This window comes from Acinonyx jubatus, chromosome B4 (genome assembly GCF_027475565.1).
Source record: "Acinonyx jubatus isolate Ajub_Pintada_27869175 chromosome B4, VMU_Ajub_asm_v1.0, whole genome shotgun sequence".
Lineage (NCBI taxonomy): Eukaryota > Metazoa > Chordata > Mammalia > Carnivora > Felidae > Acinonyx > Acinonyx jubatus.
Genome location: NC_069387.1, coordinates 136,057,001 through 136,084,897, shown reverse-complemented (window position 1 = coordinate 136,084,897; position 27,897 = coordinate 136,057,001). Strand labels below are relative to the sequence as shown.

Here is a 27,897-nt window from a genome sequence, read left to right as displayed (position 1 = left end):
ATGTTGGGGCGGAGGACCCGAGGCGTTTGGTGGTCGAGACGCTGAGGGCTCAGGGAGGAGGGGCAAGCGATGAGGCTTGGGCTCTGTCCCCCTCACCCGGGTCATGTTAACAGATGGGGATGGAAAGGGGAGGGACGATGACAGCGGGTGGGGGGAGGTGCCGAGGTGCAGGGCAGGACGCAGCAGAGTGGGGTCAGGCAGGGCGCGGTGGGGGGTGCTCTGGAACTTTCTGGGTCGGTGACGACGGTGATGTTGCGCCCCGCAGGAGTGGAGAGGTGGTGGGTGCTTTAAAATGGTTTTGGGAAGGAAGGGAGGGAGGGGTGGACCAAAGGGCGCACCCCTGTGGAGGGGAGGGCGGGGCCGAGAGTCACTCCCGCCCCTCCCCCCGCAGCTCCCTGCTGCGCACCGCCTTCCTCCTGCTGCTGCTCACCAGCGCCACCTGGCTGCTGGGGCTGCTGGCCGTGAACAGCGACGCGCTGACCTTCCACTACCTGTTCGCCGTCTTCAGCTGCTTGCAGGTGGGCGGCCGTCAGGGTGCGCGGGCGGCCTCCGCGTGGGCCAGCCCTGGTGAGGCCACGGGTCACTTGTGCTCCCTCCCGTCTGAAACGCCCGGAGGGCGTCCCCGGGGACATCCTTGACCCAGCGTCCAGGCCGTGTGCTCGCTCTCAGGACACACGGGGCCACAGCAGGGCGGTGTGCCAGGGGTTACGGTGAGGCCGCCCCGCACACGGTTCCGCCCCCCAAGGAACCTGTTGTCGCCAGCCCAGCTCTGTCCATGGGTTCCTCAGGGACCCCCACCAGGGCACCGTCCGTAGCCCAGCCAGTGCGGGGGCTCATTCTCCCTCCGCAGGTTAGAGTAGCTCCCACTTGTGTCCTCAGGGAGGGTGTTGGCCATTTAAGTTCACACCGAGGGCTTCCCAGTAAGCTGACTGAGGATGTCACGTTGGGGACACGGATGGCCTGGCATGGGGGGGGCCTTCCTGGCCCTTGGCTGCCCTGCCCTGCTCCCCGGAGCAGGCAGAAGCCCTGGGGAGGGGCGGCGCCCTGTGCGTTCCCAGGCAGGTGGGTGGGCAGTATGGCGGCCACAGGACACTGGCTGCTTGCCCGAGGGCCAGTCCCTGCCCTGACCGGCCGCCCCTCCCTCCAGGGTCTCTTCGTCCTCCTGTTCCACTGCGTGCTCAACAGGGAGGTCCGGAAGCACCTGAAGGGAGTCCTCGCCGGGAAGAAGCTGCACCCGGATGACTCGGCCACCACGAGGGCCACCCTACTGACGGTAGGCGGTCCCCAGGGACCCTGCGTGGGGCCGGGGGTCCTTGTGGGTGTCCAGACCAAGCGTTAGACACAGCTGCATGGTCTCGGAGTCCCTCTCAGAGGGGGCATCACAGAACTCCCTTGGAGAGTGGCACCGAGCCTGACACCATCCCTCATGTCCTGGGGAGAGAGCACAGGGTCTCTAGATGGGGTCTGTCACAGTCACAGCCCCACTTTTCAAGGTCTCAGAGGACAGGGTGGGACCCCAACAAGAAGCCGTTGCTGTGGGAAGGAAGCCATTCCCTGACCACCGTGGGGGAATGGGCACAGTCAGGGTGCTGGCACTGGGGCTTGCCATGGGGACAGAGCCATCCTCTGTACCCCGGTGGCCTCTGCTCTGCCAGTGACCATGTCCCCTCCCCCAGCGCTCCCTCAACTGCAACCACACCTACAGCGAGGAGCCCAACATGTTCCGCACGGCCCTGGGCGAATCCACAGCCTCGCTGGACAGCACCATCAGGTCAGGCTGGAGCCAGGCGTCCTCGCTCGGGGGGGGGGGGGGGGGGCAACTCTCGGGGCAAATGCAGGCTGCCAGGCCAGCTGGAAAGGCCCCGGCCAGTGTGCTCTGCTGTTGTAGTTGATGAGTTTCTCCGTGTGTTCTCGGGGTCTCTCATGGCAGAGAACCTTCCAGAGCCCCACGGGGCCATCTTGGCACATGCCCAAAGTGCTCAGTGATGTTGGGTGGCCATGTCGTGCCCCTGAGTGATGGTGCTGAGCCCACCCTCTTATGCTCTCTAGGGACGAAGGGGGCCAGAAGCTCAGCGTGTCCTCTGGGCCAGCGCGGGGTGGCCATGGGGAGCCAGATTCGTCCTTTGTCCCCAGGAGCACCAAGAAGCCCCACGGTAGGTGTCCCCTGGAAGCCGGTCCCCCATCAACCTGGGCATCTCCCTCCCAGGTGGCCACGGGTGACAGCTTCTTGCTGGCTCTTGTCTGGCCCACGGGCCTCACGGTCACTGGACGTGCAGCTTCGAAGAGTCTGCGGCCGCGTCGCATTCGGAGGGTCAGCAGGGAGACGATTTCTCCCCAGTGCCCGGGGCCCAGCTGGCCCCATTCTGCCCTTGGCCTGAGCCTCTGTCCCTCCCGTCCACCCTGCAGGCCACGATTCAGACTCGGATAGCGAGCTGTCCCTAGATGAGCAAAGCAGCTCTTACGCCTCCTCACGCTCATCGGACAGCGAGGACGACGGGGTGGAGGCCGAGGACAAGTGGGATTCGGCTCGGGGCCCTGTCCACAGCACCCCCAAAGGTGAGCCAGCAGGGCTTAGCGAGCTGGGGGCCGGGGCTTCCCAGGATGCAGCAGCCTGGGAGGGCAGCGGGGGCGGGGGGGGCGGGGTGCTGGCTGGGGGAGGGCCCTGTCCTCAACATCTGCAGAGCAGAGGCAGGGAAGTCTGGGGGGGGTGGGGTTCTCTCTGGGGACCCCCACTGCAAGGACTGCACAAGCTGGCCCCCACCGTGCTGCAGGTGCCGGTGTGAGGCTCCAGAGTGTTGGGGTGCCACGGGGAGATTGCAGCCTGGGCCCCCACTGTCAGGACCTTCGCTCCCTGAGCGCCTGGAGGGCGCGCCCCTGTCAGGCCTGCAGCTCCGGGAGGACCGGGCCACTTAGGATGCAGGCTCCCCACGGAGGGACACCGGGGAACCTTCCAGGGGGTGTATGTAGCTGCAAGCCAAGCAGGGACCCTCCCCGCTTGGTGATGGTCCCTCCTGTGCCCCAGCGGACACTGCAGCCAACCACATCCCCGCCGGCTGGCCCAACGAGAGCCTGGCTGGGAGCGACAGTGAGGAGCCTGGTGACAAGCCGCGCCTGAAGGTGGAGACCAAGGTCAGCGTGGAACTGCACCTGGATGAGCAGGGCAACCACTGCAGCGAGTGCCCCCCAGACCAGGAGAGCGGGGGCCCGCCGAGGCCTGCGGGAGTGCCCCCCAACCCGCCCCCTGAGCAGAGAAAAGGTACCTCAGAAGTGGAGAGGGCCCCGTTGTCCCCAGGAAGCCTCTCCTAGCAAAGGGGGCGGGGCGGGGGGGGGGGAGAGGGACGAGGACCGGACAGAAGGGGTATCATCTGGGAGGGGGCGGGGTCCTGGGGGCGGGATGCAGGCTAGGACCAGGACAAGTGGGCTGGGGGGGGGGGCGGTGTAGGCGGGGGCGGGGCCCGGGAGGGGCTGGGTGCAAGTGGGGAGGGGCAGAGGGCAGGTGGGGGCAGGGCAGAGTGTAGAGGGGCGGGGTGCAGGTGGGGCAGGGGCGGGGCAGGGGCGGGGCGGGCTGCAGGTGGAGCTCGGGCAGGGCCCTGGGTCCTGGCCGGCATGGGGGCTGCGCAGAGGCGGCCATTGGGCCCCGCCGCCTGGCGCTGAGACCCGAGGAGAGAAGGGCAGGGGCTGAGGGGTGCGCGGGTGGGTCCGCAGGGACCAGTCCGACCGGAATCCCCGCATCCGGCAGCGTCAGCCTGAACGTGACCTTCTCAGTCTCCGCACCAACAGGCATCTTGAAAAACAAAGTCACTTACCCGCCGCCGCTGACCGAGAAGAGCCTGAAGTCCCGGCTCCGGGAGAAGCTGGCCGAGTGCGAGCAGAGCCCCGCGCCATCGCGTTCGTCCTCCCTGGGCTCGAGCGACGGGGCCCGCGCCCCCGACGGCGCCATCACCGTCAAGAGCCCACGCCGGGAGCCGGGGCGCGAGCACCTCAACGGGGTGGCCATGAACGTGCGGGCCGGGAGCGCCCAGGCCGCCGGCTCCGACTCCGAGTGAGTAGCCTGGGCCTCGGCTGCGGGGCTGCGGGGCTGCAGGAGCAGCCCCTAGCCAGCCTTCCCTCTGTCCCTTGTCGCGGGACAGGTGTCCAGTCCAGAGAGGGGCGATGCTCAGGGGCCCAGGGGCTGCGCCGGGGTACCGGGGAGGGGAGGGGCCTCTGCGGGGGTCAGGACAAGTCGGCCCCAAAGGAAGCGGACTTCTGACCTGGTGGAGGGGGCGGGGGCTGGCTGCTGACATTGAGGCCCTGTGGGGGCCACAGTGGCCAAAGCCCCCAGGGCCTGTCCAGCCCTGAACTTCCAGAACTTCATACCGTGCCGGACCAAGCACTTTGTAAGGATCTCGTCCAGCTCGTTACTGCCCTGTTTTGTGGTCGAGGACGCCAAGGCTCTGGGGCGCCCCTCTGCAGAGGCGAGGAGCTGGGATCTTGGCCTCTTCCCGTAGCTGCTCCCTCCCACAGACTCCCAAGGGAGGAGCAAAGACCGGGAGCCAGGTCCTCTAGAACGGCTCTCTTAAAACAGAGTTCGGTTGCTAACCTTGACACCCCACGCTCCGCGGCGAGGCTGGCTGTGTGGACACTCAGACGGGCCTGGCCTTCTGGGCAGCTCAACCCGCCCCCTCTCCTGCCTAGCGCAGCTGTGTCCACATAGGAGCTTGCCCTCCTCGGAGCCCCCGGGCATCCCCTGTCCCCTGACTGGGGATTTCTGCTTCCTGCCCCCTGTGGGACCTCGGCCCACCTGCTGGCTTCTTCCCACGTACAGAGGCAGCAACGAAACCTCAATCTGAACCATCAGGAAAGCGGGACATGAGCCCAGCGCCTCCGTCCAGGCCCCTGTGCTGCGTCAAGACACCCTTGGAGCCCAAGGGACCACGGCCTTTCCAGTGAAGCAGGCCCTGGCGGTGGGGGTCCCTGTGGCAGCAGCCCCCTGGCTGGTGTGACGGACGGTCTGGACACAAAGCTCTGGGCTGCCCCCAGGGGCTCAGGGCCCAGCTGACCCCTGACAAGTGCCAAAGGCCACAGGCACAAGGAGGCGTGGACTCCCGGAGGCTGGCACAGCTTGATCCAGACCCAGAGCCGAAGCCGTGCGCCCGCGAGCCAGGAGCGGGCCCAGGCAAGAGCTGGCCTCGAGGGAGAGGAGCTGCCTGGCCTGGCTGGCTCTTTGCAAAGACACCCCTCGTCTTAAAGCAAAGGACTTTGCTTCTTTGAAAAGGTGTAGATGCTTCTGTATATTTGTATGGAACTCTGAGAAGGCGAAAGCCTGTGTATACTTTGCATTTGTACAGATTGATACTGAGAGATCTGCAGAACGACCGCTATTTTTTTTACACAAGGGAGAGTGTACGGTTGTACTTGAATCTGGCACGCATCGATGCAGCTGGTGTCCCAGCCGATCGGAGGTGGGAAGTGCGTCGGGAGTGAGGTTGTCTTTAAACAGAGGCTCCTGCTGCTGCTTTCGGCCAGTACACAAGGACTGTGGGCATTACACACAGCTGCCTGAATTCACACACGTTTGCTTTCGAGACGTTTGCCATCAGCTCCCAGCTGCCTCGACGGTGGTGGATCTGAGACAGAGGCAGGGTGGGACTCCTGCAGGTGCCCCACGGCCGTCCCCCACCCCCGGTGCCCACACTGGGCCCGCTCTGGGCCCTGCAGGCCTCCCTGGCCCCCTTCCCAGGCCATGTGGTCCTGCAGGTGGGGACTTCTGTTCCGCTGCTCCTGTCCCCAGTGGGACCTCGGTGTTCACACGTTCCCGATTCAGACGGAGGTGTGAGGTCTTCCAGGAGGCCACGTTCCTTCCTGCCAATTCTCCAGCTCTTTTAGACTCTGAGGATCTGCGGGAGGGCTGGGGCCCCACCCCCGAGTCCGACCAATTGCTTCATTTTGCTTCAAATGGCCAATTGTGCACAGGGACAAAGCCGCAGCCACACTTGTCAATGGTTACCAGGCTGTTTTTTGGAAGCTCATACCGAGGATCGGCTGGGGCCGTCCCACTGTGGGCAGTTGGCACAGTGCGGCCCAAGGGCTGTGGAACCGGGCCCAGAATCACTCAGACACGTTTCATTCGTTTTCTTTGTTCTTTGAATCAGGCGCCCAAATAAATTACTAGCACAGCTGCTTCCAAATACGAGAAACCATAAGATATGCTAACATCAGGTGACTTCCACGGCGCAGTATTCTGACGGAAAGGAGGGCGCTGCTCGCGACACCAGGGACCGCGTATGTGAGACCAGTCTAAGGCCACGCACTTCACACCCAAGGGAAACAGCCCCCACGGTCCACAGGCTGGAATGAATGATGTGCCTTAACAGGTGAGTGGCCTTTTGAAGACGGAAAATGATAGCATCAGTAAGTGTTTACCACCGACGAGACGCTTCCTACGTAAAGGACGTTTTGACATTCGCGAGTCTGAACACCCACCTTCACACCATCACGGCCTCTTCTGCGACTCGGGCCCTTTCAGGTGGTTTTTGATTTGATCAGAATTGTTACCAAAAACCAATGGTCAAGTTTTATTAAGACAGGAAAAACTGTAAACCTATTTTTGTGACTTAAGACTTTATAAGAGATGAGACACTGGAGATTTTTTTAACAAATGTCTATTTATTGTTCAGAACACTGGAATCGCAACAAGAGTCTGCAATAAATTAAGATTTTTGAACGTGTGCTTCTGCCGTGCTCATCTCCCCCCTCCCCACTGCCCTGCCCCCCTTCCTGACGCAGCTGTGGAAGGGACCTTGGACAGGATGCCGAGGACAAGCCGGGGGAATGGTGGGGGAGAGGAGCTGTACTAGAACTTTCTGTCCATTCTCCTGACAGAACTCTGGACAAGCTGGCCCTACTTGGGTGTGCAAAGGCACCAGCCCGGGGCCTTTCCCTCAGGATCCGTGCACGTGGTGAGGGTGACGGGGCCTGGCAGTGAGGTGCCCACTTGGGAAAGAGGCACGGGGGGGGGGGGGGGGGGGAACACGTGTTCTGCTTCTCAGCCCCCACCCCTCTGGTCTGCCAGGGTCTTCTGAAGGTCACCTGGGGGGTACAGCCCTAGAGCCTGCTGGCCCCCAGCTGCGCGGACAGGGCAGTGGGAGGGGCCAGAGTCCCAGCTCAGGAGCTTGGCCCGATGGCGCCCCCTGGCCGACAGCTGCCCCTGAATCTCTGAGGCGACACAAAGTGGCCTTCCACAGAGGGCCGGTGGCCTCAAGGGCACAGGGAGGGCGGGCAGAGCCCAGCAGGGGGAGGAAAGCACTGCCAGCTGGAAGGCTGCCCTGCGCCTCAGGTGAGGCCTGGGTGGCCCGAGCGGCAGCGGCGGGTTTGCGCCCGTCCCCCACCTTCCTCCACCGGCGGCCGGCAGGCTGCGGATCTGGCCCCGGGCTGATGAGACGGGCAGCGCCTCCCTGCGGCCTGTGCCCAGGGCGCTTCCTCCCTGAGGGTCGCCTTGCACAGAGCAGGGTGGGCCGGTGGGGCCTTCCCAGAGCGGCCACAGCTTACAGCTGGGCTCATGGGCAAGAGGCCCAGCCAGCAGGGCAGTGCATCAGGGGACACGTGGGCCCGGGGAAGGCTCCGTGCTGTCCCCTGAGCAGGCAGGACGAGGGTGGGGTTCCGGTTCCGGCCTCCCCGCCACCGCACACCCAGCGGTGGTCCGCCTTCTGGCCGAGGCCGAAGCCCCACCTCTCGGGACGCACTCCTTTACCTGGATCACGGGATGGCTCCCAGACACCCCGGGGCAGGCCCACTCCCCTCTTTCAGCCTCGGGAGCCTCCTGCTGGGGGGGAACCTGGGGGATGGGCCCGGAGCTAAGGGTGGGGAGAGGGCAGACTGAGGAGGCGGGACAGTGGGGTTTCAGCTCTTTGGACGGCATCGCTTCCCTCATCAGGTGGTGTGGGGGCCCACTCTGGTCCTGCCTCTGGGAGAAGGGGCTGGCACCTCGCTCCCGGCCCCGCTCAGCGGCCTGGTCTTAAAGCCCCCCAACACTGCGTCACACGAAGCCAGCCACAGGGCCCAGCGCACTCCGTGCCCTCGGCCCAGGCTGGCAGGGACATGCGGTCAGGCCAGAGGCTGGCCTCCCTGCAGGCTGCAGCCCCCACACCAAGGCTGAGGCAGGCGCCGAGCGGGGTGCCCGGCCCAGGCCTCCCTTCCCGGCTACACGGGACGGCGGCCCCTCTGCTCTGAAGCACAGCCGTCCTGACGCACACGGAGAACCAAGGGCAGCGGGACCCCGTCCAGACACAGGTCTCAGTCACCCGCCCCCCCTCCCGACCTGCCACACCCGACTGCCTGAATCCAACGGCCTGCCTCCTTCTCCAGGCCCACAACCCACCTGATCTGTTCGCTCCCACCCGTACCTCAGAGACCAGAGGGATTTTCTGCTCAAAACCACCTAGGCCTCCCTCCCGTTCAGAAGGAAGCCCACTTCTCACGGTAGTCCTCTGGGGCCTGTGATCTGCCTCAGGGGGAGGGGGTTCACACCCCTGGGACCCAGACCCAGGACTGGTCCTGTCCCCACTACAGGCCCTGAAGGGCGGGGCCACGTGACAACCTTCCCGGGTGCTTCTCCTGCAGCACCATGCCTGGAGGGCTATGCTACCTCTAGTCTAGAACCTTCTGTCCTTAGAAGACAGGGAACCACACTTCTGGCCCCCACAGAAGCTCAAAGCACCAAGAATGTGCTGGGTCTGAGGCCAGTGAGAGAAGGGAGCCCAGGCTCTCTGTCCTTAGCAGAGCAGGGGGCTGAGCCCTTGGGGCGAAGCACCAGGAAGCCTGGAGGGGGTGCTGCCCTGCCCAGGCCCCACCTGCAGGGCAGGCAAGCTGGAGGCAGTGGGGCCCAGACACGGCCAGGCGTCCCTAGGAAAGGCCGATTTCCTGCCTGACCCACCTGACAACTCCCCCACACCCCCAGGCAGAGCGTCTCCATACTTCCCACTCCCAAGGCCTGGGGCTGTTGCCCAAAGGAGCCCTTACTGCACACACAGCAGGCGAGGGGCTCTCCAGGACTCTGCGGTGATGAAAATGCCCCGGGGCCAACGCGTGTCTGTCGCCCACTCAGCACAGCTGGCTCTGAAGTTTTTATCCTCACTTGCCAGGCAGTTCTCGGCCTGGCCTGTGCCACAAAATGCACGCATGCACGCACACCTATGCTACGGGCTGAGTTGAGTGTGCCCCCGCCAAAACCGGAATGTCGAAACCCTGAATCCCCAACGTAACAGTATTAAGAGATGAGACCTTCGGAAGGCACTTAGGTCACGAGGGTGGATTCCTGGGTGGATTCCTGGCGAACGGGGTTAGTGTTCCTGTAAGAAGCCCCAGAAAGACCCCCTCACCCTTTGGCCGCGTGAGGACACAGCGAGCGGTCGGCTGTGAACCTTCAGGGGAGGCTCGGCCGACCCCGCTGGCACCCTGACCTCGGACTTCTGGTCTCTGCAACCGCGAGGAGCAAACGTGTCGTTTGTAAGCGGCCCCACCCGAGATGGCCGGTGCCAGCAGCCCAGACAGACGGAGACACACAGGCACACGCTGCCCTCCTCCCTGGGACGCAGGCCCCTCAGGCCTTCCCTGGGAGGCAGCCGGGGCACCGAGCATTCTGCAGGGGGAGGGGGGCCTCTGGTCCTCAGGCCCTCACACACCCCGAGGGCGCCCTTGCAGGTGGGGCTTGGCTCAAGTCCAACACCCGCCCCCATCCCCCGCCACAGGGGAGGGAGGGCACGGTGGGAGCGGGGAGGTGGGAGCGGGGAGCGAGGCCTCCAACCCTCCTCCTGCCTCTGAACTGTCTGCCTGCCTCTCTGCACCTGCGGCTTCCACCCCCCAGGAGACCCCCGTCAGAATCCGTGTCCCAGACAGATGTTTTATTGACTGCTGCTGTCCCCGCAGCCTCCTCGGCCAGGTCCCCTGCGTGCCTGCAGGTGGGAAACTTTCCAGGGAGCATGAAAGAGCCACTCTAGAAATGGGGCACTTGGGACACACCCACTAGCCAGCAAGTCTTTCTGGCCAGAGCGCCGACTTGGAGAAGCCAGGGCTGGCCTCTCCGGGACTCTCCTTGGCTCTGGCGGCTTTCTGGAAGCTCAGCCAGCCTGGAGGGAACTGGGGCCGCACACCCCGCCAAGCTCCCCCTCGCTGCCCCACCCCAGGCTCTGTTCCTCCGTGTCCGCGCCTGGCGCTTGCCAGCAGCCGCGCCTCCTTCAGAGCGTGGGACCCAACCCTGGGCCGCTGCCCGGGCCATCGCTGGGGCCCTCGGTGGACACCCTGGACTTGCTCTTGCCCTTCTGGAGTATGTAGGCAGACGGCCCCAAGCGCAGGATTTTCCCGCTGCCCAGACACTCATCCCCTTTGTAGAAGACGGCAAACTGAAGAGGAAAGAGGCCCGTGTCACCAGCAGTGGGACCTGGCGCCAGACGCCCACAAGCAGCCAGCAGTGCGGGGGTGGGGGAGAGGGGGAGGGGCAACGCTCTGCCTGCCCCTCCTCTGTCCCCGCCCCCACGGGCCAAGACAGGGCAGCTGGGCCTCCCAGTGGCCAAGCAGGAGCAGCCCTCACTGCTGTCATGCCTGGGGGAGGCATGCCGGGCGCGGGGCTGGCCGCGGCTTCCACCCTCGCTGCCCGGGTGACCTGAGCACCCACACCCGCTCCGCACGTCAGCCCCCACCCCGTGAACTGGGTGCCCTGGTGGGGAGGAAGCGCGGCACGTCCTTCCGGAGCACGAAGCCCACTGGCCAGAGCCCTCTCAGCTGAGCCAGTCCTAACGCCCAGGGGCTCCAGGCCCTGCACCCCCAGGGGTCGTGTGAGGCCCCGTCCTGCCTACCAGCCGGGCTCTCCCTCCTCCCTCTGCAGCACAGCACAGGGCCGGGCGTGCCCGACTCACCTGTCCCGGGGCGAGGGCCCGCACGGCCTTCACGGCCGTCACCCACACGGTGCCGTCTTGATTGAGGGTCAGCACGCACGGCACTGTGTACGAGAGAGGGGTCCTTAGAGGGGGCACCGGCCTCTCCACGCGTGGTCTGCCCCAGGCCTCGCACCCCCAGGGAGGAAGGAGCCCCGCCCGCCGGGGCCCACAGGCGCACGCACCACCTACGGCCCGGCCGCCACAGCCGCAGCCCCTGCCCGCGGCACCGACGACGGAGGCTAGGCCGGCCTCGAGCCTCCCGGTGCCGCTCCCAGGGCTGGCCCTTGAACAGGGGTTTGGAAGGGGTCATCCAACCTAACGGTGGGGGACCGTCGGGCAGCGGGTCTCACGGCGGCCGCTGCTCTCAATTGGGCGCCCCTGTCTGAAGGGACCCTCCCGCTCAGTCACCTAGCGCCATCTGGTGGCGGAACCGGAAGTGGCACTCCATCATCTTGTCGCGGACCAGGGCGGCGGGCGGCTCCTCTGCGATCCAGTGCACGCGGCTGGTCCGCAGCAGGTCCCGGTACAGAGCCGGGTGGTCTGTCCGGGGGGCCTGCGGAGCGGAGCGTGCAGGTCAGGGCACCGAAGCCCCTGGCGGGGGCGCCCACCCAACCGCACGCCTACTGGTAACTGGGGCATCGGCCACGGAGACTCGGGACCAGCCCACGGCCTTCCGGTCCCCGTTCCACACGGGAGGAAACCAAGGCCCAGGAGGGAAAGTGTCTCGTCACGGTCACACACGGCGGGCGGCTGACCACAGCACGCTGCCTGCAAGTTCACGCCTTGCTGCCCCCACCTGCCTGGCGCACGCTGGCTTGTCTTTCAAAAAGGTCACCTCAGGAAGCCCATCACACACCAAGCGGCTGAGGAGAGAAGGGACAGGGCAGGCTCCCCGGGGCTGTGCTGGGGCCATCTGCCCCTGGGGCCCTGTCCCCACCCCTCCCCCCCCCCCCGGCAAGGATATCCTCATGGGGACAAACGTCAGCTGATGACCCTATGGGTTTTTCTAAAAGCAAAACAGACCACTGAAATTTTACTCTAAAACCACTTTAATTCATACACGACCACAACCCCTGACCCGGCTTCTATGCCTGACAGCTCTTCCTGGAAGGAGATACCCAGAATCAGGGGGCGAAGCCAACTGGCCTCTCGGCCGGTGTCTAAGACAAGATCCCCCGGTTATGTGACAGCATGAGATGGCACCCCGCTCTCTCAGAGCAGGGCCACTGTCAGGGGGGAGGGGCTATCCTGTAGGATGTTAGCAGCACCCCGGCCTCGATCCAGCAGGGGACACTGCCGAACGTCCCGGGGTGCAGGGCAAACGCACCCCCTTTGTGAAGCCCTGCTCTAGAGCCCAGGGACGGGGGGTGGGGGGGCACGGAGGTCCGGGGCCCCGCTGTGGCACACAAACCGGTCTGGTCCTGGCTCCGCTTGGACCAATGACTTGCTGGAGCCTGGGCGAGCCCCGTCCCAAGCACTGAAGCTACCTCCTCTCTGTGGACCTTCGGGCTCTCTCCTAACAAACAGTATCTACACGTAGCAGCTAACGACACAACTGCTAGAGCGACCGGTGTATGGTAAGAGCCCAAGGAGTACCTTAAACAAACTCCTGGTACCTTGGGCCAGTCCCAGGAGGACGCAGAGGAAAGGCAAGGGTGGTCCGTCAATCACTGCCGCTCCGTAGGGTCTCAGCAGCCCTGCCTGGTCTCACACACACTGTGGGCTGTGCCAAACACAGACCTCTGTCACCTGCCTAAAAGGCCAGCCCGACTCACCACAAACACGTCACCCTTGGTGCCGTCCTTCTCCACCACATACCAGGGCTCGCGTAAGCCGCCTATCCTGGCTCTCTGGCCCAAAGTATACAGGAACCAACCTACGGAAATACAGTTTCTCAGGGGACTGGCACCAGCCCCCTCCCAAACAGCACACCCCTCCTAACCGGAAGGGGTGGAGGAAGGGGGACAGTCAGGAGGCTCCGCGGACCACCGCCGAGGGGTAGTCCTGACCACACAGCTGAGCTCGTCCAGGCCCTGCCCCGCGCCTGGGTGAGGCTGCACCTCGCAGCCCCGGAAGGAGCCAATTCCACTTGCTGGACCGCCCGACCCGCGAGCAGCAGGAAAGCTCCTTTAGAAGGTAGACTGGGCGTCCTCCGGGCCCACGACCCCTTCCTGCCGAGCGTCCACCAGCCCCTCTGACGTACAAACCGCACGGGGGCTGTGGCATCCGGGCCGCCCCCGACTGCTCTGTGCACTCCTCCATCCCCGCGGAAAAACATCACAAGACCAGATGGCCAAGCCACCACCCCCTCCCTCCCTCCTGAGGGGATCACAGTGCCCCGGGCCACCGTGCTGGAGACGGGCAGGCAGCACCCTGCAGTTCTGTCCCCAGCAAGGCTGTCGCCTCCACCTGTCTCCGCTCGGGGACGTAAAAGCCCACCCCCGACAGGAAAGTGAAGCCATCTACCCAAACTGGGGCGGTGGATTCCAAAGAACCACCTGTGAGACTGGCCACATCTGAGCACCAGCCCCTGCCCCCCACCAGGTCAGGCACGCTCTGGGTCAAGACCTACCTGGCCATCCAGGGCCCGAGGGCTTCTCTGGCTCCAGGGCACAGACCCACCACTCACCAACCCAACATCTATCCCCCCCCCCCCGGGCTGTGAATGCTGGCGCCTGATTAGTCGGTCGCAGCCTCCCCACACCCGCTCTGTGCAAGCTCACGGTGCCCCCCTGAAAACGCCTGCGCGTGAGCAAGCAGCACCCCAAGTGCAACACCGCTGCCTTATGCGGACACCCTCCGATCCCACCTCTTCCTTGTTCTAGATCTGGAAGCTCCTACTCTGGAATCAGTCGATCACACTTCTTCCACGAGGGTGGAATGTTTTCTTTTCATACAGATAATTCCACGTGCAGGGACAGAACACCTAACCGGAGAGCGAAGTCTTTCTGACTCGGATGGCACCCCTCTCTGAGCCGCAATGCCTCCCGGCCACAGCCGCCACCACGCTCCCTCGCTCACCCGCGACCCCCACCCACAGGCTTCTCAGACTCACGGGCAGATGTGGAAGGAATTACAGGCTTCTCGCCTCAATTTCCCACAGCGGAAGCCCGCTCCACGACTCGGGGAGTTTACAACAGGGCAGCCCGAGGCTGTGTCTCACCTTTATGTGTTCCCAGAACTCTATTGTCTTCTATGGAAATAAATTTACCAGGCCGAGGCTGCAGATACTGGAAAACAAGCACTTCCTTACTAACGGATCCAAGTCCAGAGCAGAAACACGGGTCCACACTCACGCGTCAAAGAACACTCACCTGAAGGATGAAATTTTCAAAATTTCTTTTACCGACGAAGCAGATGCCCATGCTCTGAAACGAAAGGAGGGCTGTGCGTGAGGCGAACGAACAGGCAGCCGGCGTCCGCACGAGGACACGAGGACCAGCCAGGCCGGGAGAACGAGAGACGGGCACCTGGGCCTCGCCGGGCCCCACCGCCTGCCTTGAGCCTCGGCACACCTCCGGGCTCCGGGCCTGGCTTTCCTCGGCCAGCACCCACAGACACCAGTCACACCCACAAACAGACCCGAGGGGCCCGCAGAACCTCCTAGCCTCTCCTCTTAGCCGGGTCTTAAATAATGGACCCCGACCCTGGATCTTATGAGCTCAGCGAGGCCACCATCACGTCCACCCCTGGCAGGATGTGGCCCCTGCGCGGCAGACGTCAGCCCAGCTGCCCCAGGAGAGAAAATGACAGCCGTGCGAGCCGTCAGACCACCGTCCGGGAGCCATGGGGGACACGGGGGCCAGAGCAGGACCCGGAAGTAGAGGGGGTGGGCCAGAAGCTGAAGCATCACAGCAGAGTCCGTGGAAGAGAGGACGCCCTCAGGGAGGCCTACTCCAGCACAGAAGACACGCTGGAACGCGCTCCATGCGGCTCCTGTCCCGTCACGGCTTTCTGGCCTGTTCTCTACGGTGCGTCTCTGCAGTGTGGTGCCCCCTCCCCCAGCTCCCGCCACAGAGCCACACCCAGAAATTGAACAGGTAAACAGAGGAAGAGAGATGATGGGTGGCGGGATGTGTCAAAGGATGTGGTCCTGGGAAGGGACGGTCATGCTCGTGCCCAACCCTGGACGTCACCCGGTCAGACCGAGCGCACCGAGCCTGCGGGACCATCCCCTAGCACTGAACCTCCACCACGCTGCCCTCACCTTCACTCCAATGCATGGGCTCTTTCTTGCCTCAGGGCCTTTGCACATGCTCTTTGCACTATTGGGACTGTCTCCCCCCACCAGCCCTCTCTGTGACACTAAAGCCTGTTCATCCCGAGGTCTTAGGTAAACGTTAACTCCTAGGAGCCCGTCCTCGGGTGGGGGTCAAGCCCGATCTAGTTAGAGCCCCCTGGTGTGAGGAATTCCTTTCACAGGATCCTCTAATGTCCTACACAGACGTTGTCTAATTTTACGGTGGTTTGCTTCGTGAAGACACCGTGTACTCCTCACCCACCCTCACAGGCCCGGAGCACAGCACCCTCGACTGAGGGGCTGGACGAGTGCAGGCAGCGCCGGAGCCCTGGCCCGGGGCATCTCGGGGCCTGGTCCTCACTGTGCCACCCTTGCCCGGCAGGCTGGGCCAAGAGCACCCACTGAGCCACCACGGCTGCTGTGAAAAGCTGCCCACCCCGGAGTGGGGCCGCGGAGGGGTCGGGGGGGGGGGGGCGGAGAAGTCCCGTCTCAGCGGCCTTCTGAATGTGCACAGGGCCTCCCAGAGCGCGCGACCCCACTCTCTCCTGACGTTAGAGCCTGGGGAGGACACGGGGCGGTGACCCCAGGGCCCTGCTTCTCCCCAGACTGCGGAGAGGGTGACGCGAGCACAGCGCCCTCGACCCTACCTCTTTCTTCTGAAGCACATGATGAAGTCTGTTCTCTGCAGCTATTTTCTTGACAAAATCTTTCGTTAATCCCCCCAGAGGGAAAAGGGTTCTCCTCAGGGCATCTTGGGAAACCTGGCTGAGAAAGAAGGTCTGGTCTTTAAAGCTGTCAGCTGCTTGCAGAAGCTTTACCGCTGCCGAGAGTAAAGAACAAAACAAGTTGCAGAAATAAAAATGATGGTACTTTGCTCCGAATAACGTCTTTCCCTCTACTCGGACTCTCCCTGGCCTGTCAGAAGCAAAAATCTATACTCACAAGCAGACTACTAGAAAGACAAAAAACACAACAGACGATCACCACGGGTAAGGGGAGAAAAACTCTCCCTAATTCATCTACCATTAAAAACGATGCAGGGGAGGGGCGCCCGGGGGGCTCAGTCGGTTAGGCGTCCGACTTCGGCTCAGGTCATGATCTCACAATCTGTTGAGTTCGAGCCCCGCATCGGGCTCTGTGCTGATGGCTCAGACCCTGGGGCCTGCTTCGGATTCTGTGTCTCCCCCTCTCTCTGCCCCTCCCCTGCTCGTGCTCGCGCGCTCGGTCTCTCTCAAAAATAAACATTAAAAAAAAAAAAAGATACAGGGAAGGCGGATTTTATGCGATAAGGAAATTTATTCCAGTTCGCACATTAGATGACAGTATTTTAAATGCCACGTGAAACCGTTCTGAAGTGCTAAGGTGAACTGTCTAAAACGCGCAGCCACGTGGGAGGCGAGTGGGTGACAGGACCCCCAGACACCCCCCACGTGGGGTCAGCTGTGCGGTTCCCCACACCGCCACAGTGTCGCGCCCCGGCTGCCCCCAGGCCCCAGGCCCGCAAGAGTGCCTCGAACTCCTCCCCTTCCTCAGCTCAACGCTTCCTGCTGAGAGTCACACAGGAGTCTGTGTGGCGCTCCGGTGCCCCCACTAGAGAGAAAACCGTCTCTGGCTCTCAGGCAACGGTGCACAGGTGTGACTGACCGTGGCCCTGGGACCCCGCATCGGAGGCGGCCCAGCTCCAGCACTGGGCCCCACTGACCCGGCCCGGCACGCGGTGGCACCTCCACGACTGGGACCGTCAAGCTCCCGCTCCGAGGTTCAGGGACCGACGGGAAAAGCTACGCAGGCTACCGGTACACGGTGCCGAGAGGCCGCCACCCGTCACCCTGAGGGCACACTACCTCGTGCGACGGGCCCAAACACACGTGTGCCGGTCAGCCTGGCACAGTCACGTGTGGAACACGGGCTCTGTGCAGGTCATGTTCACCCGTGACCTCAACCCTGATTCTCACTTTTGCCGTGCAAAGTTGGACTCTCCCCATTTTACAGACGAGGAAACCGAGGCTGGGATCACTGAAGGGGTTCAATGGAACGGTGCAGGTGCAGGTGGGTGCTATTCCCTAGTTTTCTAGGCACAAAGCAACAGAATCAGTTGAAAATGAAAAACAGAGTTCGGCCACCCGGCCATCGGTAGGCATGCTCGTTTGCCTAATGCTCCTTGTTGTTTCAAAACAAAACCCAGTCAAACAGCGTCCACATGAAAACCCCAGGACCTTGGAAGCAAATCCTCACAGTTTGGAGTTTTTTAAAACAAACTCAAAAACTATGATTTAAAAAAAAATTTTTTTTTAATGTTTTTATTTATTTTTGAAAGAGACAGACAGAGCATGAGTGGGGGAGGGGCAGAGAGAGAGGGAGACACGGAACCAAAGCAGGCTCCAGGCTCCGAGCTATCAGCACAGAGCCTGATGCAGGGCTCGAACTCACAAACTGTGAGATCATGACCTGAGCTGAAGTCAGATGCTCAACCGACTGAGCCACCCAGGCGCCCCTCAAAACCTACGATTTAAAAAAAACAAGTTGACAACCGTTAAAGCACGGACAGGAACATCTGGGAGATATGCACGTGCCAGGAACCTTCGCACAACCCTGAACCTCACGCCCGTGGCTGGCCGACGGCGCCCCCACTTTGCACAGGTGAGGTAACCAGACACAAGGCCAGGGCCCAGGAACGTCGGCTCTGGGGGCCACCCGACCCTGCGCGCGCTCTCCCCGGGGCCCGGGCCCAGGCCAGGAGGCTCTATTCCAGGTCTCTGGGGCAACTAAGTAAGAATTCAATAAAAAGCTCTAGTGTGCCTAAAAAACACACTAACACAAAGACACGGTTATATTATTAAGACCACCACACGTTAAAATTACTCAACAAAACAGAGGTCAACGCAATCACAAGTTTCAGAGTGCCTGTGGCCTAGCAGAAAGGTCCAGACGGCTCTGGAAGGCAAACCGTGTTCTAGGAGACAAGTGAGCATGCCTGTTCCACATGGAAATAAACCCTTCATCTACTCAGGACCCTTCAGTCCGTATTTACTCGGTGGATCCTGCTGTGGCGCCCCCGAGTGGCGGGGTCTGCGCTCTTCCCCCGCGTGGAGCGGCTTCCAGAAGAGTGGCGGGGAGCGGCTGGGAGGGGGGCAGAAGGCGCCTGTCCTCTCCCCCACGTCTGTACCTGAGGCCAGAGGCCCAGCACCTGGCAGACAGCAGTATGTGCTGGGCCTGCGCAGGCCGGGAAGGCGATCTGAGCGCCCTGTGCCGTGGAGGAAGAAGGGCTGCCGGGCAACAGCCAGCACCCTGGGGGCCCCTGCAGCACGATGGCCGTGGCCTTCCGACCAGGCCCAGAGACACGGAGGACAGAGCCCAACTGGGGCCTGGCACAGCAGGACGAGCGTAAGCTGTGGAGCCGGGCAGAACTGGGCTGGGATCCAGGTGTAATGCGGCGGGATTCTCGCACAGAGTCGCGACCCCGAGGCTCTTCTTTCCAGGAAGCAGCTTTATTCCTGCCGGCGCCGCTCAGTTGGGTTCGTACCCAAAAAACGGAGCCCCGAACTCCACGTGGCGTAGATTTTTTGTGTGTTTTTTACTTCTTTGTCTTCCATATATAGTAACACACAAACATGCAGTCTGATTAAGTGATCTCACGTTACAAGGTCATGAGGGAAGGCGCGGTCACGTACGTGTGTGGCCAGCTTGCCTTGAGGTTTTTTTTTTTCTTTCCTTAGGGAGGGGACCCTATCACATTACCACCAGAGGCACCCTGGCCAAATGACTTCATCCAAGCCTCAGTTTCCTCATCTGTGAGACGGGACAAGACTATCCACCTCCACTCTAAGAGGAGCCAATGGAACGTGTGCCTGTAACAGCCTGGGCTTGGGGCAAAGGGGAAGGTGCCGTGAGGCAGGCGGTCAGCAGGGCGCACGTGCACAGTGCCAACCCTTCAGTGCTCCCACATCAGTGGAAACTTCCCACTCGCATATGGCTCTGGGCCCATTTTGTCTCTCACTTTATGGTGACGCGAATTCCTCTTTTCTACCAACAGATGTGTGCCAGGACAAGCCAGCAGTTGGGCGTTTTTCTAGAAAGGTGAAACTGTGCTCCCTCTAACGCACATAAACTGATCTGCATACGTGATCTCTGTGAACGGATTTTCCACCGGCCTGAGCATCAGGCCCCAGCACCTGGGTCACACTGGGTAAGTTCTCGAGCCCTCGAGAACTTGATGGTAAATAACGAGGCCTGTGAGCACTCCAGCTATCAAGCATCTCCTCAAATATCACGGGAACCCTCAAATCACCAGCACCCAGCGTACAGAACTGGGCTGCACACCAGATTCAGGTTCCAGCCAGCCGGTGCCCAGGCGCCCGACCGGGACTCCCGCTGCCTAATCCCGGGCTCTGAGGGCAGACAGCCCTCTTGGTAACTGTACTTTTTCAAAACAAGCAAGCTAGTCTGGAACACAGAGACCTGGAGGGCCTGCTCAGAGAGCGACCCGTTGCTACTCTCCGAAACATTTTCCTCTGTGCACAAATACTTAAGGTCTGACCTGGGCGCTTTAACTTACCATTTCTAACTTCAAATCGATCTCTGAAAAGCCCTTCTGGCCTCTTAATGCGCTTCTGCTGAAAGACTTCCTCATCTTCCAGTGAGGTTCTGGCATAGTGACCTGTGGCGACCGCGTCTGCTCCTGTGAGGTTTTTAAAAACACAAGATCAAACTTCAGACGCGCAATGGCCGGCCGTGGCCTCCTCGGGCCTGGGGAGCTCAACGAAGCACGCGGACGCCGAGCCTCGTACTGGATGGTCTGCAGAGGGCCGCCTCCACACGGGGTCGGTCCAGGGGAGGGAGGCTCACCTTTAACTCTTCATTTAAACTGATACAATCTTGCTACAAGGTTCCAGTGCAGCTTTAGGAACCTGTGAAGAACCTTTAAGACCCCACAGCGATCGCATGGCCCACCAGATGCCCGGTCTCCTCACACGCTCAAAACCGTAGTCAACACACAATCCAGGGACCGGTCACGCCCCCCCAGAACAAAATGGGGCTAAATGTCAGCCCCCCAGACGCGGCCCACCGGGGCAGGGCACGGCAGACGCCAGACCGCAGGCTCGAGGGCCGCTCCTGGGGCCCCAGACCTGGGCCCGATAGCGTACGAGAATGGGCCGTCGAGCCTGCATTTCTTTCTCCTCACATTCAGTTCTGACGTTAGCCATTCAAAGTCATCCGGACTTTTGGAGTCCGTTTCGCAGGCGTCATCGTGGTCTGTGAACCCACGTTCTGCCACCCCCTCGGCTGCGGTCGCTCGTACGCTCGATCCGCGAGCCTGCTCTGGGCCCACCTACGTCGCCACAGCAGTGCTGACGGGACAGAGAGGCCAGCAGTCTGGTGACACTAGTGGACTGCCCGCACAGGACAGTCACAATAACACGTCTTGGCGCATGGCCGCACACGGCAGGGTGAGCCGCCCGGGACAGAATGAACCGAGGGGCCAGAAGTGGGAGCTCCGGCAACAGCAGGACACAGGAACAGGACGGTGGGCGTCACAGCAGCAGACACGCAGACGGTCCGAGCAAGCAAGTGGGCATCAGGGAAGTTCACACGAAGGAAGAGGGGCGCCCCAACGGGCACACGGACACGAGCGAGGAGAACTACCAGAGTAGACAAGATCTGCAGGTCAGCCGTCTACAGGTGGCAGGGCCACGATGGGTGGTTTTGTTTCTAGAGGGCGCGTGTGTGTGCATGCAGGGCAGGGGCAGAGGGGGACAGAGAGAGAGACAGAGTCCCAAAACGGCTCAGACTCAGCACGGAGCCCGATGTGGGGCTTGATCCCGTGACTCCAGGATCACGACCTGAGCAGAAATTGAGAGTCAGACGCTCAACTGACTGAGCCACCCAGGCACCCCTCGATGGGCTTTTACAACAGACCACCAAAACGTGGCTTCAAATCCAGAGAAACAGAGACCCAGAATCCAGAATCAGGTACAGACCCAGACCTGTTCTCAAGGCAGAGCAGAAAGCCACGAAGAAAGCCTGCTGAGAACGTCTCAGCAGGACTAGCAAAAAGGAGGACCAGCAAGAAACCAAACGCCGACTTTGCTGAGCTCTAACTCAGGCTTGGGAAACTTCCGCTAACTATAAGCACGCCTGGAACCGGTGCTGTTCTGAGCAGAACTGGACCTCAGCTCTCAGCTCTCCGCCAGTGACCCTGTGTTTCCGCAGGATGTTCTCAAGTTCGTGGCTCCTGAACCAACAGCACAGTCCTCGCACCCACGCGGTCCACGGTGAAGACGCGCGCGCTCTTCCGTGCGACCCTGTCATTTGCATATTGCCAGAAAGTTCTTTCTTACTCGGTGAGATAGAATATTACTGTTTTCACCGCTTCCTTTCCTTCTGGAAGACGAAACTGTTTACGAGGATTTGGCTGCTGACTATCTCTGAAAACCTTGTGACTTTAAAAAGATTAAATGGAAATAATGAAATTACTTACCGAGATTATCCACAGCATAATGGAAAAAACAGCTGAATTTGATATGCTTGTTGCAAACTATGTCAGGATTGGGAGTCCTTCCTTTCTCGTATTCACTTAAAAAATCACTGGAATAGAAGAAAAAGACTTTTGTTTCTGAGTGCGAAACATTCCTCAAAAAAAAATACGTCTGTTAAGTTACTTGCTTAACTTGGTTTCTCCTTCTCTTACCAAAACCATAATTTTCCGTAAAATAGGAGAGCTTCGGTATACGGCCGTTTCCAGTATTTTCATCAAATATTCCTTTAAAGCCGGGGGCACTTCCCGTCTGGATCTATGACAGTGAATAAACCTGGACAGAAAGTCAGGTATCACCGGCCACTACGGCTCAGCGGCCGTTCTGTCTCCCCAGAGGCTCACGGGGCGCGGGGGAGGGAAGGGGGACTGACCCAACTCCAGCCTCCCCTGACTTCGCCCACAAAAGGCGGCTCGAGTGAAGAACGTGCCGGAGACAGCGCGGGAACGACCTCATCCAGAGCGACAACCGGGGCTCTACTAGCTGTTCCACCAGCGGCCTGGCGACCCAGGGCCCTGGGCAAACGTGCCAGCAAGGACCTCTCCCACGTGGCTGACACGCTCCAGAGGGGCCCTGGGGGCCGCCAGGGCAGCGGCAGCCCAGCTGGACTCCTGTTCTAACCGGCCGGCTGCCCGGACACAAAGACCGTTCGGCAAGAGCTTCGTGTCTTAGAGCAGTCACTTCGGGAGGACCACGTCCGTGTGTACTCGCGCGACAGGTTGTACGGTGGGCAGGTGGGACCGTGTCGCTCCTCACTGACCCACGACGGTTACAGACAACAACGCTGACCGCGAGGGTCACGTTATGAAGACAAACTAAGAACCTGCACAAGGTCCCAGTCACATGAGCATCTCCAACCTCAGCAGGCGATGCCGAGCTGTGTTCCTCCCGCCTGTCACTCCGCTCAGAACGGATAAAACTCGTGTTGCTCCGTACTTCTCTTGTTTTAATTGCTAGAAAGTCATCGAGGGTTTTCCTTTTTAATGTCGGTTTATTTTGAGAGAGAGGGAGAGAGAGAGAGAGAGAGAGAAAGAGACAGACAGACAGCATGCACGAGCAGAGGAGACGCAGAGAGAGGAGGAGAGAGAGAATCCCAAGCAGACGCTGCGCTGTCAGCACAGAGCCCAACGTGGGGCTCGAACCCACAAACCGTGAGCTCATGACCTGAGCTGAGATCAAGAGTCAGACGCTTAGCTGACGGAGCCACCCGGGCGCCCCCAAAGTTGTCAAGCGTTTTATTAAACCGTAAACTAGTTAAGGTAGAATCCATGCTTTACTCTCTTATGTCCACAGCCCCCAGAACATTCTCTACGAAACAAGTATCGAGTGAATGTTGAAGAGGTTAAGCGTTCATGCTGGTTTACAAAAGCCAGGGGAACCATTCCCTAAGCGGTGTAACGAAAGACAGGTCAGTGGCATCAGCAAGAACCAGAGCGGAGCCTGTACAGTGGGAGGGGAGAAGCCCTGCCTGCACCCCGCGAGGGAGATGGCAAGAGACCCCTGAAGGCCAAGTGGGTCTTGGACAGAATTCAGAAGTCTCTGAGCCAGAGAGTGCTATCTTTATGTCCCCAGAGGCGGCACTGGGCCCAGGACAGAGCAAGCACCTAAAAATCATTGTTGGGAATGTTATTAAGATCTTTTTTTTTTTAAGTTTTATTTATTTAAGTAAGCTCTACACCCAACGTGGGGCTGAAACTCACGACCCCGAGATGAAAAGTCGCATGCTCTTCCGACCGAGCCAGCCAAGCACCCCCGTGTTAGATTTTTAAAGTCTTTGTGTGTGTATGTGTTTCGTGTTTTCAAGAGGCAGAGTGGATCACCTAATTCTTTTTCCCAGAAGCCCCCAATCCCTGACGCGCACGGGAACCACCGTGTGGCACCTGCCAGGCAAGACCCCGGCCTTAGCTACCTTCCCCTACGTCAGCAGCAGAAACGACTCAAGGTTCACGAAGGCATTAAAGAGACTTCTGGCAGGTGGCACAATAAGGAGAGCCAGGCTGCTCCGGGACCCAGGCATGGCCTCTGACGAGAGCTCCCAGGGCGGCTGAGGCCTCCCACGCGTGGCCTCTGGCACCAATGCAAACAGCACTGCCCGCGTGTCTCCAGTCTGGCCAACTATGGCGCGGCTTCCCTGGGAAGGGCGGCGCGGCTTCCCTGGGAAGGGCGGCACAGCACACGAGGAAGCCTCCCGCGTCTCTGAACCGCACTCACCTGAACACGTCATTCCAATACTCTTTCACGTAGGACACTTGATGGAACGGGATGTCTAGGATCTGGCAAACTCTGTAAGCATCTTCACAGTCTCTGTCGGCAGTGCAAACCCCGTGTTCATCTAGCGAGTCCCAGTTCTTCATGAACACCCCCGTCACCTGGTAGCCTGGGGAAGGGAGGAGGCACAGATCAGAGTCCATAACCAACCCTGGGTGAAAAGGCAGCGGCTTCTGAGCTCCGAGCAGCTCCCCGGCGGGCCCCCCTCCCACACCACACCACCATCTGCTGGTTCGCCCAGAGATGTCTGCTTTGCTACAAGGCCCTCAAAGTGACTCACATCTTAGCCCAAGACACCTGACTTGCCGGCTGGCTGAGATGCTCCCTCGGCTACACTCCCACAGCACTCTGTAAAGGCCTCCGACATCACAGTGCATGGCTGGACTGCAACTGTTGGCCAGCGTTTACCCCCAGGCAAGCAAGATGGTATATTTGCATCTTTGTGTCCCCCCCTCTCCCCCGCATCAGCACGATGCACGCCCAGCATGCGGGAGAGGCTCGGCAAATGAGTCATGAATCAGAGAGCAGGAACTCAACTTTTTTTTTTTTTTTTTTTTAATGTTTATTTTTGAGAGACAGAATGCGACTAGGTTGGGGCAGAGAGGGAGGCACAGAATCCGAAGTAGGCTCCAGGCTCTGAGCTGTCAGCACAAGCCGGACGCAGGGCAGGGCTCGAACCCACAAACCACGAGATCATGACCCAAGTTGGACGCTTAACCCACTGAGCCACCCAGGCGCCCCTAGGCTATTCGATTATAAATGCTATACTAACTTTATCTTTTATGACCCAGTTTTTCCTTTTCTGTTGTAACAAAGTACCTAACCAAATACTGGAAAGACCAGCTTAGGTGAACTACCCAGGTGCCTGCCTTGCAGGAGAAATGTTTCTTTCTACATGGGTAGGCTCAATGTAACAAAAGCCAGAACACATGACTCCAAAGAACAGAGACTGGATGACAAAGCTTTGCCAAAACTAACCTACAAATTTGCAAGACCACCCCCACCCAGCTGGTTAATCCGGTTAATCTGGCCCTCCCCACTCTGCTTCCCAGAGCACCTGACTCCCTTCTCTCTCTCTCTCTTTTTTTTTAATATTTACTTTTGAGAGAGAGGGAGAGCACAAGTAGGTGAGGGGCAAAGACAGAAAGAGAGAAAGAAAGAAAGAGAAAGAGAGAGAGAGAGAGAGAGGAGAGAGAGAGAGAGAGAGAGGGAGAGGGAGAGACACACACACACACACACAGAATCCAAAGCAGGCTCCAGGCTCTGAATTGTGAGTTGTCAGCACAGAGCCTGATGCGGGACATGAATATGCGAACCGTGAGATCATGACCTGAGCTGAAATTGGACACGCAACTGACTGAGCCACCCAGGCGCCCGACTCCCTTCTCTTATAGCTCATACCACACTGGGCTCTGTTGGGTGTGTTCCAATCAGCCCCCTTCTGCAAATCACTGAAGCATGGAGCTCTTCAAAGGGCAGGGACTACATCTCGTCCAGCCTGTCCCAGTGCCCATTACAGAACCAGAGCCAAAAAAGGGCTTGTGGAATGGAGAGAGCTCCACGCATCCCATTCACACCTGCATTCCAAGTGCCCAAAAACGAAAGGCTCACAGCAGAGGGTGCACGAATGTCACTTTAGAACTCCACTCATCTCTAACCTCATCTGCCTGCTCATTCTTCCCTTGGAGACGGAACCCGCTTACAGGGGCACCAGGCTCAGGCGCTCTAGGACGGGACCTTAGCGCTTCACCCATCCTGAACTTTCCAGAGGGCACATGACAGCAAGTGCACCTCCAACAAGACCAGGAGAGCCTGTGATGCCAAGGAGAGGACCAAGCTCTTCCTTTGCTGAGTCCATCAGCTTCCAGCACTGAGAAGGAAACCCCAGGAAAGGCTGCCATATGAAGTGAAACAGTCTGGAGCCTGGCTGGGGGGGGGGGGGATGACCTTCCTGAAGAGTAAAACCGTGTATCTGGCCTGCCCACGTCACTCAAAACATGTCACACACGTCATCGGGGACCTTCCAGGGCTCTGCAAGTCTGCCCAACCTAAAGTGCCTAAAATAACATCTTAACCAGGGCGCTACCTGCTTCTCTACCCTCCTCTCCTTCCACCTCCCTCTGGCCAACACTGCCACACCTCTGACCTTCTGCTCCAGCTGTGGACTCTGCCAGAAGCACTTACCTCCATACTGCAGGCCCCCAATTCTCTGCTTAGTGAAACCCTAGTCTTCCTTCTTCAAGCCTTGCCTCAAACACCATCACCCTCTATGATGCTTTGATTTTCCCGTCCTCAAGTTAGAGATGTTTCTATTTAACACCTTCAACTATGCCTTTCACGAAACCTACAGTTGTTAGTGTGTGCTAATAACCACTGCTGTTTTCTCAATGCCTGACATGTGCTGGGCACTGGGGTAAAGCTTCTGTATGTGTTAAATGCTTCCACTAAGCCAGTGAGGTAGGATTAGCTCCACTTCACAGAAAAGGGGAGCTTAACTAACGTGCCTGAGGTCGGGAACCCCTCATTCATCCCTGCATTCCAAGTGCCCAGAATGAAAGGGCTCACAGCAGAGAGTGCACGAATGTCGCCAAGTGGATGAGGTCTCACAACGAGAAGGACCACACAGATGGGGAATTCAGCTCATCTCGGCTCCCGACCCCGGGCACTCTCTAGACGCCAGCAAGGCACGGCGAGCACCGACGATCCGCTGACATCTCGGCAGACGCGCTGAGGACGCGTTGGCACCTCGAGGGCAAGGGCCTGTCCGGCGCGGCCCCTGGGCCGCGGGGGTCAGCTCGTTCAGGGCCGCCCGCGGCCTCCCAGGGTCAGCGCCGTCCCCGCCGCCGTCACTCCAGGCAGAGGGCTTCGGAGCCGGGGAGAAGCGCGGCCCCCCAGGGTCAGGATCCCTACCACTGGGTCGGTAACCGGGCTGGCGGCGCGCGGGGGAGCGCCCAGGCGGTCGCGCGTCCTCGACCACCCCGTGGAGGGTGAGGGGCCGGGAGCCGGCGTCTCCGAGGAGGGGTCGCTCACCTCTCCGCTTCAGCAGCAGCGCGGCCACGGCGCTGTCCACCCCGCCGGACAGGGCGCACACGACGTGCCGCGCCACCTGCATCCGCACGCCGCCAACCTCCCCAACAGCAGTCGCCGCTTCCGCGCCGCGCCGGAAGCCCCGCCCCCGCCGCGGCGTTGCAGACGCGGCCCGGGCGGAAACGTGTGTCCGCGCGCGACGTTCCGCCCTTTGCCCGGGCTTCCGCTCCCGAGGCCCCGCCCACGCCCCCTGCACGCGCACCCTAGCTCGGGCTCGCTGCCGCAGCTGCGTGGGCTGCTCCGGGGCGGGGCTAGCGTCTACTTCCGGGTGCACCCGCGGACGGGCTGGAGGCGGGCGAGGAGACGGGGGAGGGGAGGAGCTGGTTTCTAGGAGAGGGCACCTCTAAGCAGGAGAGCCAAGTGATCTCATCTAAATTCAGGAAGATTCTCCTGGGTGCCCTGCGCAGAGGACGAGCTGGGAGCCTGGTTAGGAGGCGTGACAGCCACCTAGGGAAGAGATGTACTTGCAGGTAGAATCTAGCCCTTGCTGCGCGAATGGCTGTGGGGGGATGAGAAAGACCGTGGAGGACTTGTTGTTTCTCTTCCCGGAGGAGGGGGTGACCTGCCCGATCCGTGTCAGGTGCCTGGGGAGAATCGGCTGTTCTGAACGAGTGCGCACGGGAGCGCACGCGTGGGGCAGCCGGGCAGAGGACCGGTGGCGGGCACATTTCTGGAGGACAGAAACAGGAGAACCCGGAGACATTCGCTGGGCCTAAAGGAAGACAGTGGGAAGGCAGAGGGGTGAGGGTGTGGTGAAGGCAAAGGAAGAGGACCAGATTGGAAACCTGAACGGAGCAGGGCGGGCGGAGAGCCTGTAAGAGCGAAGAGGTGGTCACTGCGGAGTACCAAAGCAGGGGAT

General features: G+C 60.8%; 2 protein-coding genes across 8 annotated transcripts in view; one reads left to right on the top strand and one right to left on the bottom strand.

The window, feature by feature from the left end:
- CELSR1 (cadherin EGF LAG seven-pass G-type receptor 1) overlaps nucleotides 1-5,162 on the top strand; it is a 134,591-nt gene extending 129,429 nt beyond the window's left edge. For 2 of the 3 annotated variants that reach the window (XM_053199528.1, XM_053199527.1), the window contains 8 exons: nucleotides 392-518; nucleotides 1,148-1,273; nucleotides 1,677-1,771; nucleotides 2,050-2,153; nucleotides 2,407-2,556; nucleotides 3,023-3,256; nucleotides 3,766-4,042; nucleotides 4,805-5,162. In XM_053199528.1, coding sequence (XP_053055503.1) covers nucleotides 392-518; nucleotides 1,148-1,273; nucleotides 1,677-1,771; nucleotides 2,050-2,153; nucleotides 2,407-2,556; nucleotides 3,023-3,256; nucleotides 3,766-4,042; nucleotides 4,805-4,829 — 1,138 coding nt within the window. In that variant the 3' untranslated portion in view covers nucleotides 4,830-5,162. The remainder of the gene's footprint in view (nucleotides 1-391; nucleotides 519-1,147; nucleotides 1,274-1,676; nucleotides 1,772-2,049; nucleotides 2,154-2,406; nucleotides 2,557-3,022; nucleotides 3,257-3,765; nucleotides 4,043-4,804) is intronic. The other variant, XM_027070428.2, reaches the window with a different exon arrangement.
- A 4,701-nt stretch (nucleotides 5,163-9,863) lies between these two features.
- TRMU (tRNA mitochondrial 2-thiouridylase) lies at nucleotides 9,864-27,137 on the bottom strand. 5 transcript variants are annotated; one of them, XM_027070429.2, is made up of 11 exons: nucleotides 26,982-27,137; nucleotides 23,895-24,060; nucleotides 21,629-21,735; nucleotides 19,706-19,828; nucleotides 15,798-15,970; nucleotides 14,225-14,278; nucleotides 14,074-14,140; nucleotides 12,686-12,786; nucleotides 11,319-11,463; nucleotides 10,890-10,972; nucleotides 9,864-10,376 (listed from the first exon to the last, which is right to left on the bottom strand). In XM_027070429.2, exons 1-11 carry the CDS (start codon nucleotides 27,061-27,063, stop codon nucleotides 10,212-10,214), a joined length of 1,266 nt encoding a protein of 421 aa, XP_026926230.1. In that variant the 5' UTR covers nucleotides 27,064-27,137; the 3' UTR covers nucleotides 9,864-10,211. The 5 variants fall into 5 exon arrangements, with proteins under 5 accessions (XP_026926230.1, XP_026926234.1, XP_026926232.1 ...); XM_027070433.2 differs by lacking the exon at nucleotides 26,982-27,137 and adding an exon at nucleotides 21,839-21,959 and having other exon boundaries at nucleotides 15,798-15,911; nucleotides 23,895-23,910; XM_027070431.2 differs by lacking the exon at nucleotides 12,686-12,786.
- Between the last annotated feature and the right edge of the window lie 760 nt (nucleotides 27,138-27,897).